The sequence below is a fragment of the Aotus nancymaae genome, unplaced genomic scaffold, assembly GCF_030222135.1.
Source record: "Aotus nancymaae isolate 86718 unplaced genomic scaffold, 86718_ANA_hifiasm-v0.15.2.pri h1tg000007l, whole genome shotgun sequence".
NCBI lineage: Eukaryota > Metazoa > Chordata > Mammalia > Primates > Aotidae > Aotus > Aotus nancymaae.
The window spans coordinates 52,680,491-52,698,847 of NW_026988418.1; the positions used below are offsets into that span (position 1 = coordinate 52,680,491).

At 35.1% G+C, this 18,357-nt stretch overlaps 1 protein-coding gene across 3 annotated transcripts in view; it reads left to right on the forward strand.

Moving 5' to 3' along the window:
* The window catches only part of ZNF326 (zinc finger protein 326), a 33,466-nt gene extending 16,891 nt beyond the window's left edge, over positions 1-16,575 (forward strand). For all 3 annotated transcript variants that reach the window (XM_012464831.2, XM_021666423.2, XM_064372602.1), the window contains 6 exons: positions 1,172-1,283; positions 5,371-5,518; positions 6,432-6,531; positions 8,818-8,948; positions 10,295-10,390; positions 15,403-16,575. In XM_012464831.2, coding sequence (XP_012320254.1) covers positions 1,172-1,283; positions 5,371-5,518; positions 6,432-6,531; positions 8,818-8,948; positions 10,295-10,390; positions 15,403-15,741 — 926 coding nt within the window. In that variant the 3' untranslated portion in view covers positions 15,742-16,575. The remainder of the gene's footprint in view (positions 1-1,171; positions 1,284-5,370; positions 5,519-6,431; positions 6,532-8,817; positions 8,949-10,294; positions 10,391-15,402) is intronic.
* Positions 16,576-18,357: the final 1,782 nt, after the last annotated feature.

Below are 18,357 nucleotides of genomic sequence, written 5' to 3' on the forward strand. Positions count from 1 at the left end.
TCAGCCTCCTGAGTAGCTGGAACTACAGACGTACACTACCATGCCCAGCTAATTTTTCTATCTTGAGTAGAGACTGTTTCGCCATGTTGGCCAGGCTGGTCTTGAACTCCAGGCCTCAAGTGAGCTGTTTGCTTCAGCCTCCCAAAAAGCTAAGATTATAGGCATGAGCCACTGTGCCCCGCCCAAACAAAAATTTACATATAAATGTTTATGGCAGCATTATTCATAATAGCCAAAAGGTAGAACAACTGAAATATACATCAGCAGATGAATGGTTAAAAAAATATGGTGTAGTCATACAATGGAATATTATTAAACCATAGAAAAGAAGGAAGTACTAATACATGATGCAACATAACTGTGAAAACATGCTAAATAAAAGTCAGACCAAAAAGGCAACAGACAGGATGATTCCATTTATATGAAATACCCAGAATAGTCAAATCCGTAGATCAGAAAGCAGATTAGTGGTTCCCAGGGCCTTAGGGTAGGGTTGAAATAGGGAGTGACTGCTTTATGGATGATGAAAAGTTCTCTAACTAGATAGTGGAGATGGTTGCATAACTTTGTGAATGTACTTAATGCCATTGAATTGCACATTTTAAAATGGTTAAACTAGTAAATCTTATGTTTTGTGTATTTTATCACAATAGAGAAACTTTTTAAAAAAGAGAACAAACGTGGTTTTATTTTGGAGACTATACATTTTAAGAAATTTTCTGAGAGCTCCTACAATATGAACATAAATTCTTGCATCCAGGGCTCTCCAGTGTTTACCGGACTTTCGTTTTCATGCTGGGTCACGTTACTTCAGTGTTTCCCAGAATATGTATGTGGTGTCCAAGATGATTTTAGGTGATAAGGATATTATTGCTTAGAATAAAGATGGGACAAATGAGCAGATTTAAAGAAAAATCTGTAGCAAATAATTACATAGGTGACAAGCAAATATGACAGACTTCTTTTGTGATGATGGTATTCAAATGAATGAAGTTAATTCAATGAAGTTTCAGAAATACTGGACAGTCTCAAACTCCGATTTTTTTGGTGAGTTCAATTTTAGATTACAATCACTAAGTAAACCTCATAAGTATGTACTTTATGAACTGATGATTGGAAAGGGAGAATGGAAAATGAATTTTAGCTTTTACTTTTTTGTGTGATATCCTAGCAAAAACTGATCCTAAAAATGAAGAGGAAGAAAAGCGACGAATTGAGGCTCGGCGAGAGAAACAAAGGCGCAGAAGAGAAAAAAACAGTGAGAAATACGGAGATGGATACAGGTTTGTGTTTAGAGTCAGAATATTAGGCTTATTAAAAAATGATTTCCTAGAAAAGACAGACACATCAATTGTAATGTGAAAAATTTCTTAAGATTCAAATGAAAAGACTTGTTCAAAGATACAGATATATTGGAATGCTTTTGATTTTTGATTTTATATGTAATCACTACTTAGAAAACATAAGAAAAAAGCCATTATATTCATGAGGGCAATCCAAAAAATATAAAATATCCAGAAATAACAGTATTCTTAAAAAGAAACCAACTTGTTCACTCCTATAATCCCAGCACTTTGGGAGGCCGAGGCGGGTGGATCACAAGGTCAAGAGATCGAGACCATCCTGGTCAACATGGTGAAACTCCGTCTCTACTAAAAATACAAAAATTAGCTGGGCATGGTGGCACACGCTCGTAGTCCCAGCTACTTGGGAGGCTGAGGCAGGAGAATTACTTGAACCCAGGAGGCGGAGGTTGCGGTGAGTCGAGATCACGCCATTGCACTCCAGCCTGGGTAACAAGAGCGAAACGCTGTCTCAAACTACAACAACAAAAAGAAACCGACTTGTTATTGAGATTTGACTATATGGAAACAGTGATCATAGTGATTTTCATGGGCAGGAACTAAATATTACAAATACGTAAGTTCTCTCCAATTCAGATTCCAAAGAAAATTCTGAAGAAGAGTAAATGAGTAGGTACTGACTTTTCTGGATATTCAATCATTAAAAAGCTATAATAGTTAAAAATATGTGGTAATACACAAAGCTAATTATTATACTGGAATTATTAGCCTGTGAAGAGACTGTAAAGAAGAATGTACTATTTAGTAAAGAAAATATTAGAAACGAGGGGAATTGGTTGAACAGTGAAATAACGAAAATCAGTTTAGAGTCCTCTCATATGCCACCTGGAATCAATGTAGTAAAAAAATGAAATTACAGAAAAACAAAATGTTCTGCAAGGAGATTTTTTTCCCTAGGCTTAAAAGTTATAGAATAAATTACAAAGGAAATGATGAACAGATTTGGCTAAATAAAAACTTAAAATTTGAAAAGAAAGCAAACAGACTTGGAAAATATAAACATGAGAAGTTATTAATATCCAAATTAAATTAAAACATCACCCAAATTCTTTTGAAAAGTAAGAAAACTGGGATGTTTAATATTTAATGTGATGAGGAAACACAGCTAGTAATAATTTTAAGGAAATTATTTAAACTTAACAGTAATTTAAATAAACTAAAAATTTAAAGAATAGTATGCCATTTTATTACTAAGGAGAAATTTGACTTGCTAATTAAGGAATGGTCAAAGGACACTTATAAATTGTGGGTAACAGTATAATAATATAACTCTAGAAAGTGATTTAGCAGTTTTTTAAGAAGTCTTAATTTTTCTTAAAGCTTTGAGCCCAGAAATTTGAGGCCAACCTGGGCAACATGACAAAACCTCATCTCTAAACAAATCAATCCATAAAAAGAAGAGTAGTTGTAGTTTTAAAAACTACGACTATTTTTGGTCCTTGTGAGTGTACTGCCTCACTCTTTATCTCTTGTGATTCCTTCTTTTGGTAGAAGTAACAGGCACAGTTAGGTTTTGGTGTGGAAATAAATTGAAATTATCAGTGTCTAGGAATGTAAAAATCATTTTATGTTATAAGATGCAATCTTTTAAATTTAATTGCCCTACGAGTACTTTTGCTATCAAAAATTTTAGATCTGGATATGTTCATGTTAATGTAACAAATTGTGATTTGGAGAAAATGAAAGAACTGAACTTTCATTTAACTATTTTCTCTAACTCTAAATATAAATCTGATATAATGAAAAGAATGTCAACTCATAAGTCACTATTTTATGATATAATTTCTTTAAAGTAGTCTAAAATTATTTTCATTTATTAGAGCAGTTTTACTTTGAGTTATGAGGATTCAAGATTGAGTAAATCACTATTCTTGTGATAGGTTCCTTCCCTTGGATATCTGAATGCTTTCAACATAATAAAGAAGATGGAAAGGTGTATACCTACCCTTAAGGGAACCTAGGGAGAACAAGATGGATGTGTGAGAGATGTACACATATAATAGTATATGGTGAAGGATACCAGAAGAGAAGTACAATGTAGTCTTATGAGAAATAACTTCTTAATAAGGGTGTAGGAAGCTGAGCGTGGTAATTCTAGCACTTTGGCAGGCCGAGGGGAGGTGGACTCCTTGAACCTAGGAGTTCAAGACCAGCTTGGGCAACATGGTGAGACCTCATCTCTACAAAAAATACAAAAATTAGCCAGGCCTGGTCACAGGTGCCTGTGGTCCCAGCCACTTGGGAGGCTGAAGTGGGAGGATCGATTGAGCTTGGGAGGTGGAGGTTGCAGTGAGTTGAGATCATGCCACTGCACTTTAGCCTGGGAAACAGAGCAAGATTGCACCACTGCACTCCAGCCTGGGCAATAGAGCAAAAAATAAATAAATAAGGGTGCAGGGAAATCAGGGGAGGCTATGATGATGGAAGTGGTATTTGTGTTGATCTGGGAATGGCAGAGTTACAGGAGGAGTTGTGAGAGGAAGCCCAGGTAGAGGCCATGGTTTGCCATAAAAGTAAATAAATAGGAATGTGTTATTGATATTTAGAAAATTGAAAGCAGTGTAGATTGAAGTGACTCTAGTGGAGTGAAAGGTATAATCTAATTTAAACATTTAATGAAGACATGCTATGTGCCAGATATTATTAAAGGAATTGGTGAGTAAAGCCAAGAAGGAGAGATTAGGAAATTTCCTGGATGCCAGCTGAAAACATTTTTGTCTTTGTTTTTTGAGACTTAAGGAGCTAATGAAGCTCTTTGAGGAGTAATGTGCTCTTACCTCCTATAGGAAGTAACAATAACTAATTGAATAATTATTGTGTGTTAGGAACTGTTCTAAGGGCTTTATATGTATTTTTAAAAATTCTCATAACACATCTGTGAGCTTTCTCGTCTCAATGTAAGAAAACCAAGGCCCAGAGAAGTCAAGTAACTTGCCCAAGATCACAAAATGGAATTAGGATATGAACTCAGCAGTTGGCTCCAGAGCTTATATTCTCAACTAGTAAAGTAAATCTAATAGCATTGCAAATAATTAATTAGAAAATAGGGACTAGAAACAGAAACCAGTTATGTGACTGCTAGCATAATTCAAGGAAAAGAAAATAACATAAGATAGAAACAATTATGCTCTGTGCAGTGGCTCACACCTGTAATCCCAGCTCTTTGGGAGGCTGAGGCAGGTGGATACCTGAGGTCAGGAGTTCGAGACCGGCCTGGCCAATATGAAAAAAACCCTGCCTCTACTAAAAATGCAAAAATTAGTGGGTGTGGTGGTTCATGCCTGTAGTCCCAGATGCTTGGGAGGCCGTTGTGGGAGAATCTCTTGAACTCGGGAGGTGGAGGTTTCAGTGAGCCGAGATCTCACCACTCTACTCCAGCCTGGGCAACAGAGCAAGTCTCCATCTCAAAAAATATAAAAACCAAAAACCAAAAACAAGTGGGACAGTTCATTCTGGAGTGGCTCTTGAGCTTACAGATGTATGCATTTGTCCAGTCCAGGCCTATTAGTTATCCTGAAGTGAAGTGGTCATTAGAAGGCAAGACTTTTGATCACCTAAGAATTCTGTAGGAGTGAATTATGATTGTCTGATGGTGTGCCACTTTACTTTGTTGATACTACCAGTGGTTTAGAAGCTTGAGGATGGAACAACATGTAAAATGTTACAGAACTTTGGAACTTGATACTTCTTGAGGTTTGCTTTGGCTTTTTAATTGGTCTAGGCTTGAAGTAGATAATTTATATATCCACTGCTTCCATTTTTCCTACGTGGAAGCTCCAAGGTGGATCAGAAATGTAAAGTGGTAAAATGACTGTGCTGTCTAAATAAGTACTTAAAGAAATACTGTTTTTTCTTGTTTTTGATTTAAGCTAATTTTAATTCAGTAATAAAATGGAAGAAAGGAAATAATTTATGTTGATAAAATTAGTTTCAATGGTATATTCTTGTGAACTTGTTATAAGTGAATAAAGTAATATTTGAAGGAAGACTTTTTTTTGTCTTATAGAATGGCATTTACATGTTCATTTTGTAAATTTCGAACATTTGAAGAGAAAGATATTGAACTGCATCTGGAAAGTTCTTCACATCAGGAAACATTAGATCATATACAGAAACAAACTAAATTTGATAAAGTAATTATGGAGTTTTTACATGTAAGTAGCTGTTTTTGAAATGAGAAGCATTTTATTGATGTGAATTTCTTATGATTTCATTTTTCACTTTCCCCATCTCTCACATGTTATATTTCTAAAATTTTAATTTACTATTTAAAGAAAGAGTTGTTTTAAAATTAACCCATAATTGCTTGTGAATTCCTCTATAATAGAGTTTGGATTTGTTATTTCAGAAATTATTACATTTTTCACAGTTGTTTCTGGTGGAGGTGTCCTTTAACAACTTTATTGATATGGAGTCAGCTGTCATCCATTAATTGGAGTTATGCTAGATACATTCATTCATTATTTCAGTTGAGCCTTAAAACAACTCATTTTTATCATGAATGATTGTGCTCAGAGTAGCTAAATGACTGTTAAGTGGCAATGCCAGGAATTCAGAAGTACTGTAGGGGTTTGATAAAGGGAAAGACAGTTGGGAATGTTAAAGAATGCTTAAAGAAGGGGCTTGAGCTGGACTGCTAATTGAACATACAATTAATTTGGACAGAAGAGATGGAATTATTAGAAAGAAATACAGTGATTATCCAAACCACTGTAATCTTCACAGAACTGTGACCCTTAATTAACATTTTTTCTGTAATGTATTTCCTGAATGGGTTTCTGTGTGTCCTAACTTAAATACCCACCTACTCTGAGAAGACCGCTTAAATATTCTGGCTCCTTTTGATCTCTTTCTGTATATGCTTAAAATATACTTTGAAAAATGAATACTTTTTGTAGGTTCCTAGTATTTTATGATTATCTTTTCAACTAAATTGTAAGCTCCTTGAGAAAAGATATTAATTCTTATATAGCAGATACTGCATCTTTCATAGAATGAACATAGTGCTAAGCATTATACTAAGTACTCATTGAAAACTATTTGGATTCTTTCTGTTTTGTTTTCTAGGAGTGTATGGTGAATAAATTCAAGAAAACATCTATTCGTAAGCAACAGACAAATAATCAAACAGAAGTAGTCAAAATAATTGAAAAAGATGTTATGGAAGGTAAATATTTAAAACAAATTATTTTAAAATTTTACATGCATTTTAATATATCATAACCTGTTTAAATATAATTGTTAGCCACCAGAGTGATACAGTACACAGTCATATATGCAGTTGCTCTGAGTGGGTTATCAGAAATGAACTTCGTTGACTTCCTGTTCTCATGCTTAAAAATTTATCACTACCTACCATTACTTCCTTCACTTAAATTTCAGAGGAAAAGTTACCTTTTTCTCTAGATGAAAGACACTTCTCTCTGTCCTCTGTTTCTCCTATTCCTTCTCCCTAAATTCAAGTTATGAACTCTTCTGTTTTTTAGTCCTGTTTTCTCTTTTGATTCCATTTTTGGAGTTTGTAAATATGCTTTTACTTAAAACAAAAACAAAAAAAACAGCCAACAAAAGGAATAAGAAAAGAAAAACAGATACTAGTTCTCCTAAAACCTTTCTTTTTCTTTTTTTTTTTTTTTTTTTTTTTTTTTTTGAGACGGAGTTTCGCTCTTATTACCCAGGCTGGAGTGCAATGGCGTGATCTCTGCTCACCGCAACCTCCACCTCCTGGGTTCAAGCAATTCTCCTGCCTCAGCCTCCCGAGTAGCTGGGACTACAGGCACACGCCACCATGCCCAGCTAATTTTTGTATTTTTAGTAGAGATGGGGTTTCACCATGTTGACCAGGATGGTCTCGATCTCTTGACCTCGTGATCCACCCGCCTCGGCCTCCCAAAGTGCTGGGATTATAGGCGTGAGCCACCGTGCCCGGCCTCTTTTTCTTTTTAAATAACAATGCTTCTTTAAGCATAACCCACACTAGTCTCTGCTTCTTCATCTCCCATATATTAAATGAAGCACATTAAACAACTTTCTACTACCCTTAGTCTACTGAAACTGCTCTGACAGAAGTTACTAACACTGTCTTCTCTAAGTTCTTTTGAATCATTATCTTCTGTAACATTTTTTACTATTATTTATGAATAATTTTTCTTCCTTTGTGTCTCTGGCACTTCACTGGCCTAATACACTCTTTAACCTTTTGTCATTTTTTTAGTCTTTATGCTTTCTCTGCCAATCTTTTAGAATTTGATGTTTCTCAGTACTCTTGTCAATAGCCCCATTACCATCTCCTATTATATTGTTTACTAATGCATTCACTTACTTACAGAGCTTAAGTTAATATCTAGATGTTGATTACTTATACGTCTATATTTCTAGCACAGATCTTTCTTCTGAACTCTAGTCTCACACATTTAACTGCTTACTGACATCTCTCTACAGCAGTTACACAAAATCAACATACCCAAAATATTTATTATCTCCTTGAGCATATCCTACCTTACAAAGACAGCAAAACAATACCTCACAATTATCTTCTTCCTGTATCTTGAAAAGGGCCTGCATCACCTACCAAAGCCAGAAGTAGAGAGTTATTCTAGACTTTTTCCTTGCTGTATCTATAGCACTGATCAATTGGTAACATCAATTCTATCTTTTAAATATTTAACAAATCTGTTTCTTTACCTTTCCTTTAAATACTGCATTTGTTCAGATCCTTGTCTGTTGTCTTAACAATTGTAGTATTTCTGAAGTAGTTCCCTTACTTCCAGTTTTTCTTATTTATGATTTTGCTACATGATCTCATTACTTCAGGAACTTTCAGTGACTCCTCATCCTCTCCAGGTTAAAATTCAAATTCCTAGGCATGGCACATAAAGCCCTTTATTATTTAGGCCCTTCTTTTTTTTCTATTTTCATCTTTATTCTCTTTTTTATTCTCTGTTCCAGTCGTACTAACTTGCAGAAAGTACCATTTTCTTTCACTCCCTTGCATATATTTATGCCTTCATCTGTAATAAACCCCAGTCAGCATTTGCAAGATCCAGAATACCTTTGTTCCTTACGAATCTAGTTTTGACATCCTTTCTCCTTTCCTTACTCATCCACATTCATAATCATGAAAATTCTTGTTTTACTGCAAAATCAACATTTGTTTTCCTTTGTATTATAGTTTTGGGAAGATGAATGTACAGGTCTCAGAGCATGGTTGTTTAACATGATTAGGAACTGTAATGTAATTCATATGTTAATAATTTTAATTAGTTAGCTATGTATTTTTAAATCTACTTATATAGATTTATGAGATGTGGTAGAAATACTCAACATAAACCTATATACCTAGATTTGTTTTGGAGAAAGGGGTATAAATAATCATGGAAACTAAGTAGTAAAAACTTCATTGATCAGAAATAATATATGAATCATTTCTTTAATAATTGGATGTCTTTTGTAGGTGTTACTGCAGATGATCACATGATGAAAGTAGAGACAGTTCACTGCAGTGCTTGCAGTGTATATATCCCTGCTTTACATAGTTCAGTCCAGCAGCACTTAAAATCTCCTGATCATATCAAAGGGAAGCAGGTAAAATTTTGGTCTGTCTTAATAAAGTTTCTGGATTATCCATCAATTTTTTATTGTTCTTTGGCCATAGTTTTCCACCTATTGGCAGTTTTATCAATTTATCAGTCTTATATGGAAATAACTAATTATCCTCAGAGTGGCAGTGTAGTATATATTGGTTAAGATTGTGAGCCCTGGAGTAAGACTGTCTGATTTGTTCAGTCTATAACATGTGTTAAGCAAGCAAGTTAGCCTTTCTTTTTTTTGTTTAAGTTTCCTTATCTGTAAAATTAAGGTAGATGATCATTCTACTCTTACCTGATTTTTTTAAAGAATTAGATTAATTGAAACATATAAGGCAGTTAAAATAGCGCCTGGTAATGGTAAGCATTCAGGAAATCAAAGCTTTTGTTGAATTGTTTTAACTTTTTTTAAAGTCCAAAACAGTTTTGTGAGAGTCTGTGTGTATGTGTGTGTGTGTGTGTGTGTGTATGTGTTCTAGAATAAGAAAGAAAGTAAAGATTTGATTATTACTGATACATTTTTCTGATGGTTGGGAAAAACACATTTAAAACCAGAATTACCAACTAGCATCTATTGTTACATTTTTTAATAGAATGTCCCTGAAAAATTTACTTCTTTTTGGTTAGTATATTTCTGCTTCTCTATTGACTTGGTTGGTTTTATTTAGTCAGATTTTACTTCAGATAACACAAATACTTATATTGTGGGAAACTGGTTTGTTTGAAAAGCATATTTAAAGATTCAATTATTAAAGCCTTAAGTTTCAAATAGAACATTCCCAAGTCTTAAATTTGTATTTTGTATTGAAGTGAACCTCATTTAACTCAGACTTCTTCAGGCATTTTTGAACACATACAATCTTTCCTTAATCTTTGTCTTTTTCTTCTCTTAATATTCCCTTGACATCATTTTGGCAATTAGACATTCTATATTGTTACCTTTCTTCCTCTGTATAATAGTCTTAAAATAACTACAGCCTAGAGGAAGACTAGATACCCTTGTAGTATGAAAAATTATTCTTTATTTTTTGATAGCATGAAAATTAATAGTTGGGGTCTGGGGAGGCAGATGTGGAGTGGAAGGAAGAGAAGGCAGCTGTCTAGTAGAATCTAGACTTGTAGATTTGGGGGACTGAGTGTTTTCTGTTGCAGCTGATTGGCTTGAATCTTCATTGTTTTAATTCATAGGTTTAGATTGTGGTCACTGTAGTTGCTATTGCTGTATAGTTTGTAAGAAAATTAATCATTTAAATCTAAGGGTTTGAGCATGAAATGCTGCTTTAATTATGGAAATATTTTTCATGGCATGGTTTTCAAGTACTCAGTGTGTTCTGTTTTTTGTAGGCTTATAAGGAACAAATAAAAAGAGAAAGTGTCTTGACTGCTACAAGCATTTTAAATAATCCAATAGTGAAGGCGCGATATGAACGTTTTGTTAAGGTAAGATTTTAGGGCAAAAGCCTTTTCAATAATATTGTATTGCAATGATTAACTGGTGACATAGTAACCTTTTGTGATACTTGAATATAGTATAACATATTAAGAAGAATTTTACTCAATATCTTACATATAGGTAAAACATCTTTTTTCCTAATTGTTGGGATTGGCCAAATGGGAGCAGTGATTCCTCTCTTACCACCTTTGTAGCTCTGAATCAATTGAGAAATACGTAAATTCAATAGAAAATCAAAATATCAGCTTTATTCTTGATTTAAGAAAAAAGTTGACTTGGAGAAGATACCTTAGATATGTGGTTGCTCTGGACTTTAATATTTCACTTCTAAATTAGGTAGACTTAGATACCCCCAACTTCTGTTACTGGCCAAGATGGACAATCAGCAGGCTTCTCCTAGTTTGCCACATGGCATAGAACAGACTAGAATGTACCTTTTCTGTCACTAAGAAGACCTCAAAGAGGGCACCCAGAAGGGATTGAGTTGTGTACACCCAGTTTTTTCTTCCAAGAGTACTAATTGATAAATCATTCCTTTTCCTTGTATAAAAGTTGGAGGGTAGCAGGAAGATCAGATATGTTGTTCCAGAAGAAGGAATCTCATGAAATTTGGAGGACAGGAGAAGAGAGGTTTACTTCTAATGTTAGGAAACTCATATGTGAACGATTGGATATATACCTGCCCTCTCCCCGCCCTTTCTTTTTTTCAGAGTCTTGCTCTGTCACCAGGTGCCAGGCTGGAGTGCAGTGGCGCAATCTTGGCTCACTGCAATCTTCACCTCCTGGGTTCAAGCAATTCTCCTGCCTCAGCCTCCTGAGTAGCTGGGACTATAGGTGTGCGCCACCACGCCCAGCTAATTTTTGTATTTTTTAGTAGAGACAAGATTTCACCATGTTGGCCAGGATGGTCTCGATCTCTTGACCTCGTGATCCGCCTGTCTCAGCCTCCCAAAGTACTGGGATTACAGACGTGAGCCACCGTGCCCGGCTAGCTGGCCCACTTTACTTGTCAGGGTTTTTGCCATATGTTATGGCTTGAATCCATCTTTACATAAAATTTATTATAAGTACTAAACAAATAAGAACTTCCTATGATTTGGGAAATTAATAGAAGTAAATTTTAGAGGTTAGTCTTTTGGTTTTGTTCTGTTTTTACTTCTCTTGTAATACCCACACTGGTCTGATAGAAGTTAGTTTTTCAGTCTTTACAAAATAATGCCTACCTTAAAATCATTATTCTCCACTGAAGAGAGCTGTTGTGTTGAAGATTTACAAGAGCGTGTTGTTTACATTAGTAAGTGTAGATTAAAGAAGTTTTGTTTATTTTGGCTATTGTGACTGTTAACAGCTACTCTGTGAAGAAAACCTGATATATATTTAATGTCCATTAAATTGTCCCTCTGCCAGTGCTTTCTAAGCTAAATAATACCAGTTCTTTTGGTTTGCCCCTTAGGGGCCTGTTTTCTAATTTGTTAATCTAATAGTTGTTAATATTTGTCACTGTTTACTATATTCTTGACAATACTTTAAAAAAATGAATGCAGCCCTGAATTGAAATCCAATTTTATGGGAGATGTGGCATCAAAAAGAAGCATCGTAGCTAAAGAAGGAAAAATTAGATTTTTATTCTTGCTTTGTCACAAACTTTTGAGAAGTCAGTGGTTTTTATTGATGTATGAAGATAATATTTAATGAGGAAAGAATGCAAAATTAGAATTTCCATGTAGTGTTCTCAAGTTACACAGTCTGGTCACTTCATGGAATGGGAGACGTCACTTGTGGGAGTATTCTGCTCATGCACATGTTGTAGAGAACTCACCTGAACTGAGAACTCCTCTAGAACTTTGTTACTCAGAATGTGATCTGTGGTTCAGTATTGGCATCACTTGGGAGCTCATTAGAAATGCAGAATTTTGGGTCATACCCAGGCCTACTGAATAAGAATCTTCATTTTAACAAGATCCCTGTTGATTTATATGGATGTGAAAAATCAAGAAGCACTCAGATCACATTACTCAATAATGACCCTTTGTTTAGCGTGCCTCTCTGCTCCCTTCCCTGTTGTCATTCCCTGGAACATCCTCTGCTCATGGTCAGCTCTGGTCATGGCTTAAAGCTCCTCCACTGTCAAGTGCTCTCAGTCTGACAAAATGCCCTTTTAAATCTTTGTTCCTTAGAGACACAGCAGAGAAGACAGGAAAAACAACAACAACAACAAAAAATACTTTGTTCCCATCGAGATAATCAGTTCATCAGTTTCTCCTAATTCTCCAACTGTATCATCCTGTTCTGCCTTAACTTTAACTCCCTGTTCTAGGCATTCATAATCACCCCTTTCGGTAGGGAATGCTACTGTTCCAAAATTCCTTATTTGTTCTAGCTCTATGGTTAGCTTTATTGTTTGTCTTGCTAAAAAATTTTCTATCGTGCCAGTCCTGTGTTTCCCAGATTTTCACTCAATTCACAATAATTTTACTTAATAACTACCAGTGTAATGTGTTTTCTATAGTGACTCTTTCAACGTTTGATAACTTCATGTCTCAGATTTCATTCATGCTCTCTTTGCTTCCCATATTCTTTTTCATATATATATATATATTTTAAGATAGAATCTCATTGTGTTGCCCAGGCCGGAGTGCAGTGGTGCGATAATAGCTCACTGCAGCCTTGAAATCCTGGGTTTAAGCCATTCTTCTACCTCAGCCTCTCTAGTAGCTGGGATTACAGACACGCACCACCACACTCAGCTACTAACCATATTCTTATTTCTTCTCTTGCATTAGGGAGATTGAGACAATTAGATGTGAATTCAGTTAAGTGTTCGCATTTCTGCCTTAGATATATCTTTCCTTCACCTTTATTATCTGTGAGGAAGAATCTTCTTTGCCCTTCATCTGTGTCTTTATTTCATCATTATTTCTTCACTTATTTGCATCTGATTTTTTTCCTGTTTTTTTTTTTTTTCTAGTCTTCCACAAACAGACATGCTTATGAGTTCCCTAAACTAAAAATGACTTAGCTTTTCCTAGATTTTGGCCCACTCTATTTTATCATCTCATCTCTTCCCAGCGTTCTTGAGATGGTAGTTTACTTTGCACGTGCTCTTCACTTCCTCTCATTATTCACTCTTTCCTTCTCAACCAAAGGAATGTGCTCAGGTACCTGTGAGGCTAAAATAAATAAAAAGCTGCCTAAGCCCTTTTTTAGGCTTTCTGAATTAGGGTTTCCCAAACTTTGCTGATAAATACCTCCTGAAATGCTGCTTTTTGTGTGTGTGTGTGAGATACAGTCTCACTCTGTCGCCCAGTCTGGAGTGCAGTGGCGTGGTGTTGGCTCATTGCAACCTCCACCTGCCAGGTTCAAAAGATTCTCCTGCCTCAGCCTCCTGAGTAGCTATGTCTACAGGCATGCACTACCACACCCAGCTAATTTTTGCCCTGAAATGCTTCTTAAATGTGCAAGTTACCAAACTTTCCCCTGGAAAGTTTGATTCAGGTGGTCTGAGATTAATCCAGGAATTTATGTTTTCAGCAAGAGCTCCAGTGCAGACTAAATGGAAATCTCAGGGTGTTGGAACCAGGGCCTGTGGTTTTTGACAGCTTCATAGGAAATTTAAAGATACATTCTTGGACAACTGCTACTGTCTAACTCTCATATCATACTTTTGAAACTGCTCTTCCTAAGATTACTAATGATATCATTATCAAATCTAGTGACCTTTAATAAATTTTAACGTATGATCATTTTAAATATATGAAAATAAGGGGATAGTACAATAAATCTTCAAGAACCCTCATTTTGTGATGGTGATCAACTCTAGTGACCTTTGCCAATTGCTTTCTGCTTTTTATTTATTTTTATGTCATTTGACACTGTTGATCTATCACTCTTGAAACTCTTTTCCCAGATAGTCTTTTACTGTCCTGGGTTTCCTCCTGCACCAAGTGTTCCTTCATTTCTAACTTCTGCCCCCATGTGCAGTATAGGCATCTTCCTAGGGTTTCTATTCCAGTCCTTTTTTCTACTTAATCCACCAGTCCCATCCCAGGGCTTTCCCATTTAAGACCCTCACTTCACCATGCACTCTGTGCAAGCAGGCAATTCACAAATTTAAATATCTTACTTTGAACTCTCCTCTCTTTTGAGTTGCAAACTTATAGCTGCCTATTAGACATCTAGATATCTGAAGTTATATATATTAATAGCATATACACACTTCTTCCCCTTTTCCTTTCCATTAGAATAGTGATTGTAATTTACCTGTTCCATTAATAATGTCACCACGTCTTTTACATTTCCCTGGTCTGGGCTATTAGAGTAGCCTCCTCACTGGTATTTCTTCTTTTTGTTCTCTGCTTCATCCTGCACCTTCCTGTGCCATTAATCTTAAAGGATAGTGCCAGTCTTAATATTTTCCTGTTTAATACTCTCCACTGTTAACTTCATTTCTTACTACATTAATATGGCCTTCTGATATGGTCAAATTTATATGAGATTGATACAGATATATAATTCAAGTATTAAAATATTAAAGTTGTACCTGTGAATGTTTACTGAGAGGTTTGTCTACTTTTTAAAAGTAGAAATGAGGCATGTTAACTAGTACATAAAACAAGGTACCTGATTTTCATTTGAGTTTTTCAGAGATTCTGTAACATTAAATACTCATTTAAGTAAGTAAAATATACATCTTTGCATCATCTCTTTTGTTTCTACCAAAAACCACACTTGCCTTTGTCATATATATATGATTTTAGAAATATAGTTAAGGGGAAAATATGGCCTTTATTCCAGTTTATGGAGTATAAAGTAATGGCTTCATTTATATATGCACATAGGTATGAAATGGACACTCAACAAATAATGAATTTGTTATAATTTAAAATAAAAAGTTTCAAAATGGTATTTATTCCTCATGATATGGAAAGTAAAAATTTCACTTGCCATATCATGTAACAATGAATGTGCTGATTTTAAAACTCATTTCTTATGTTTTTAGGGTGAGAATCCTTTTGAAATTCAAGACCATTCTCAGGATCAGCAAATAGAAGGAGATGAGGAGGATGAAGAGAAGATTGATGAACCTATTGAAGAAGAGGAAGATGAAGAGGAGGAAGAAGAAGCAGAGGAAGTGGGGGAGGCAGAGGAAGTAGAAGAAGCAGAGGAAGTGAGAGAAGGAGGAATAGAGGGTGAAGGAAATGTAGAGGGAGTGGGGGAAGGAGGGGAAGCAGGGACGGTGGGAGAAGTAGAGGGAGTGGAGGAAGTAGAGGACGTTGAGGAAGAAACAGCAAAGGAAGAACCTGCTGACTTTCCTGTTGAGCAACCTGAAGAAAATTAAATACAAGGTATTAGATTTAAAAGGAGCTTTACATTTCTGTTCTAATGTAAAAAAGGGTAAGAAATTTAATAGCTTAAAATGAATTAACATCCATGTTGCATGCATTCCACATGTTAAAATTTGTTTTATATAATTTCTAAATGTTTGACATTTGTTTAATAAAATGAAGGTAAAACTATTTTAGTTTAGTTTTTATAGCTACCAAACTTAGATCCGATGAATTGTTTGTATAATTTTTAAGCTTAATTTTTATTACTTTATTGATGTTAAGGGTAACAAATGTGTATTGTTAGTATATCTATACTAATCATTTTATCTTAAATGCTGCTCTTGGGAGTGAATATTCAAGTGTGCATTAATTTTTTGAATACTTACCCTAGAAGATATAAACTGGGCAAGTATTTTGTGCTCTGTGTATTTTTTTACTGCATTGACATTGAATAGTAATTTGCGTTAAGATACGCTTAAAGGCTTTTTGTGACCATGTTTCTCTTTGTAGCAATAAAATGTTTTTTACGAAAACTTTCTCCCTGGATTAGCAGTTTAGATGAAACAGAGTTCATCGATTAAATGAGTATTTAACATCAAAATTTGCCTTAATGTATGAGTTCAGTTCACAAGTATTTTAAATCAATTAAGAAGACTTGAATTAAAGAAAAAAAAATTCTCAATCATATTTTTAAAAAGTAAGACTAAAAATTTTTTTAAAGACACATTTCAAATAGAGGTCAGTCTGTAGCTGACCTTATTTATATTTGTTTTAGTTTGTTCCTTTTCTCTGTACCTGTGTCAAATCTTGAAGTCTTCCTGAAAATACATTTGAATACAAATAAGTTTTCTGTGGTTGTGTTAGTTCTTTTGTCATGTCTATTTTTGGCTGAAGAACCAAGAAGCAAACTTTACTTTTTAAAGAATTATTTCTCTTTCAGATATTTCTATCCTTTTAAAAAATTACTTTTTGTGGCTTACACACCTACACATTTAGATCCTTGATAGAGGATCTATTCTGAAGTCATTTATTTTCAAACAACCATCTATCTACATCACTAAAAAGTAGTGCTCTTATTTTTTTTCATCTTTACTTTGGCCTCTTTTGAGAGCAGAGACTGTATTTTATTTTATTTTATTTTTAGAGTGGGTCTCGCTCTGTTGCCCAGACTGGAGTGCAGTGTAACCTCAACCTCCTGGGCTCAAGTGATCCTCCAACCTCAGCCTCCGAAGTAGCTGGGACTGTTATGTATGAGCCACCTTGCCCAGCTAATTTTTGTAGAGATGGGGTTTTACCATGTTGTCCAGGCTGGTCTCAAACTCCTGGGCTCAAGTGATCTGCCTGTCTTGGCCTCCCAAAGTGCTGGGATTACAAGTGTGAGCCACTATGCCTGGCCTAGGGGGCTATATTTCAGTGAAATTAGCTTCTCAAAGTTTTGAGGCATCTAATGGATAAATGTATGGATATATCAAATTATAAGTAAGTGGGTGAATGTATGAACATTTGTAGAATCCCACAGATAATTTATCTTTTTGTATAAAATAAGGCTTTTAAAACTAGACTTTCTGGACCAATAAAGTTTTTTTTTAAGGTGAACTAGGTTTGCCTACCTTTAAGCTAGGAATATCCAAAAGATACTTGTATCTAATTTTAGGGATTTGGTGCCAAATAAGAGGTTAGTTGAAGACTAGTGAAATTTGGATCCTATCTAGGAGTCTGTATTTACGTAGCAGGCTTCAGAAAGCCTTGTTTAGGAGTTCAAATTTTAAAGATAATAGGACTTGTTATCTTCTTGTTTCTCTTTTATTTAAAAATATTTGGACCAGTCATGGTGGCTCACGGCTGTAATCCCAGCACTTTGGGAGGCCGAGGTGGGTGGATCACAAGATCAGGAGTTCGAGACCAGCCTGACCAACATGGTGAAACCTTGTTTTTACTAAAAATAACAAAGATTAGCCGGGCATGGTGGCGTGTGCTTATAATCCCAGCCACTTAGGAGGCTGAGGCAGGAGAATCGCTTGAACCTGGCGTGTGGTGGTTGCAGTGAGCTGAGATTGCAACTATGTCTCAAAAAAAAAAAATTGTGGAAGGGCTAAGGTAAAAGCATAATAAATTCCTCTAGGTTATTAGTATTTGGTTCTTTTGTTAGTGAATTGAGTGATTTTTTAAAAAAAGAATGTCTGGTAATCTGATTGAGATTGGAAACTTTTGGAAAGAAGAGTATATAACAAGAATCCTCTGTAAACTGGGTAAATGTTTTAGAATGAGCGATAGGAAAGAACATCTAAGTAGTATTTTTTTGTTGTTAGATGCATGAGCCTTTATCCAGACTAGCTGATTAGCAAGGTATTAATACAAGTGTATTTTGTTACTGTGCTTAATTCAGAAATTCAAATTCATGTATTTCCTATTGGATAATTTGTAGTTGGGCAGTTTATAGGCAGGTTAGTTTTTGTGATCCTTAGTGTTTACATTTTCACTGCTTTTGTAATAAGGATTTATATAAGATCTTAAACACCTTTCAACCTCTGTTTTCCAGGTATTACTTGTTTTCTCTATTATAAAGTGAGATACATAGTTCTAAATAACCAAAGAAATTTCTGTATAAACTACACAGTTGTTCAAGC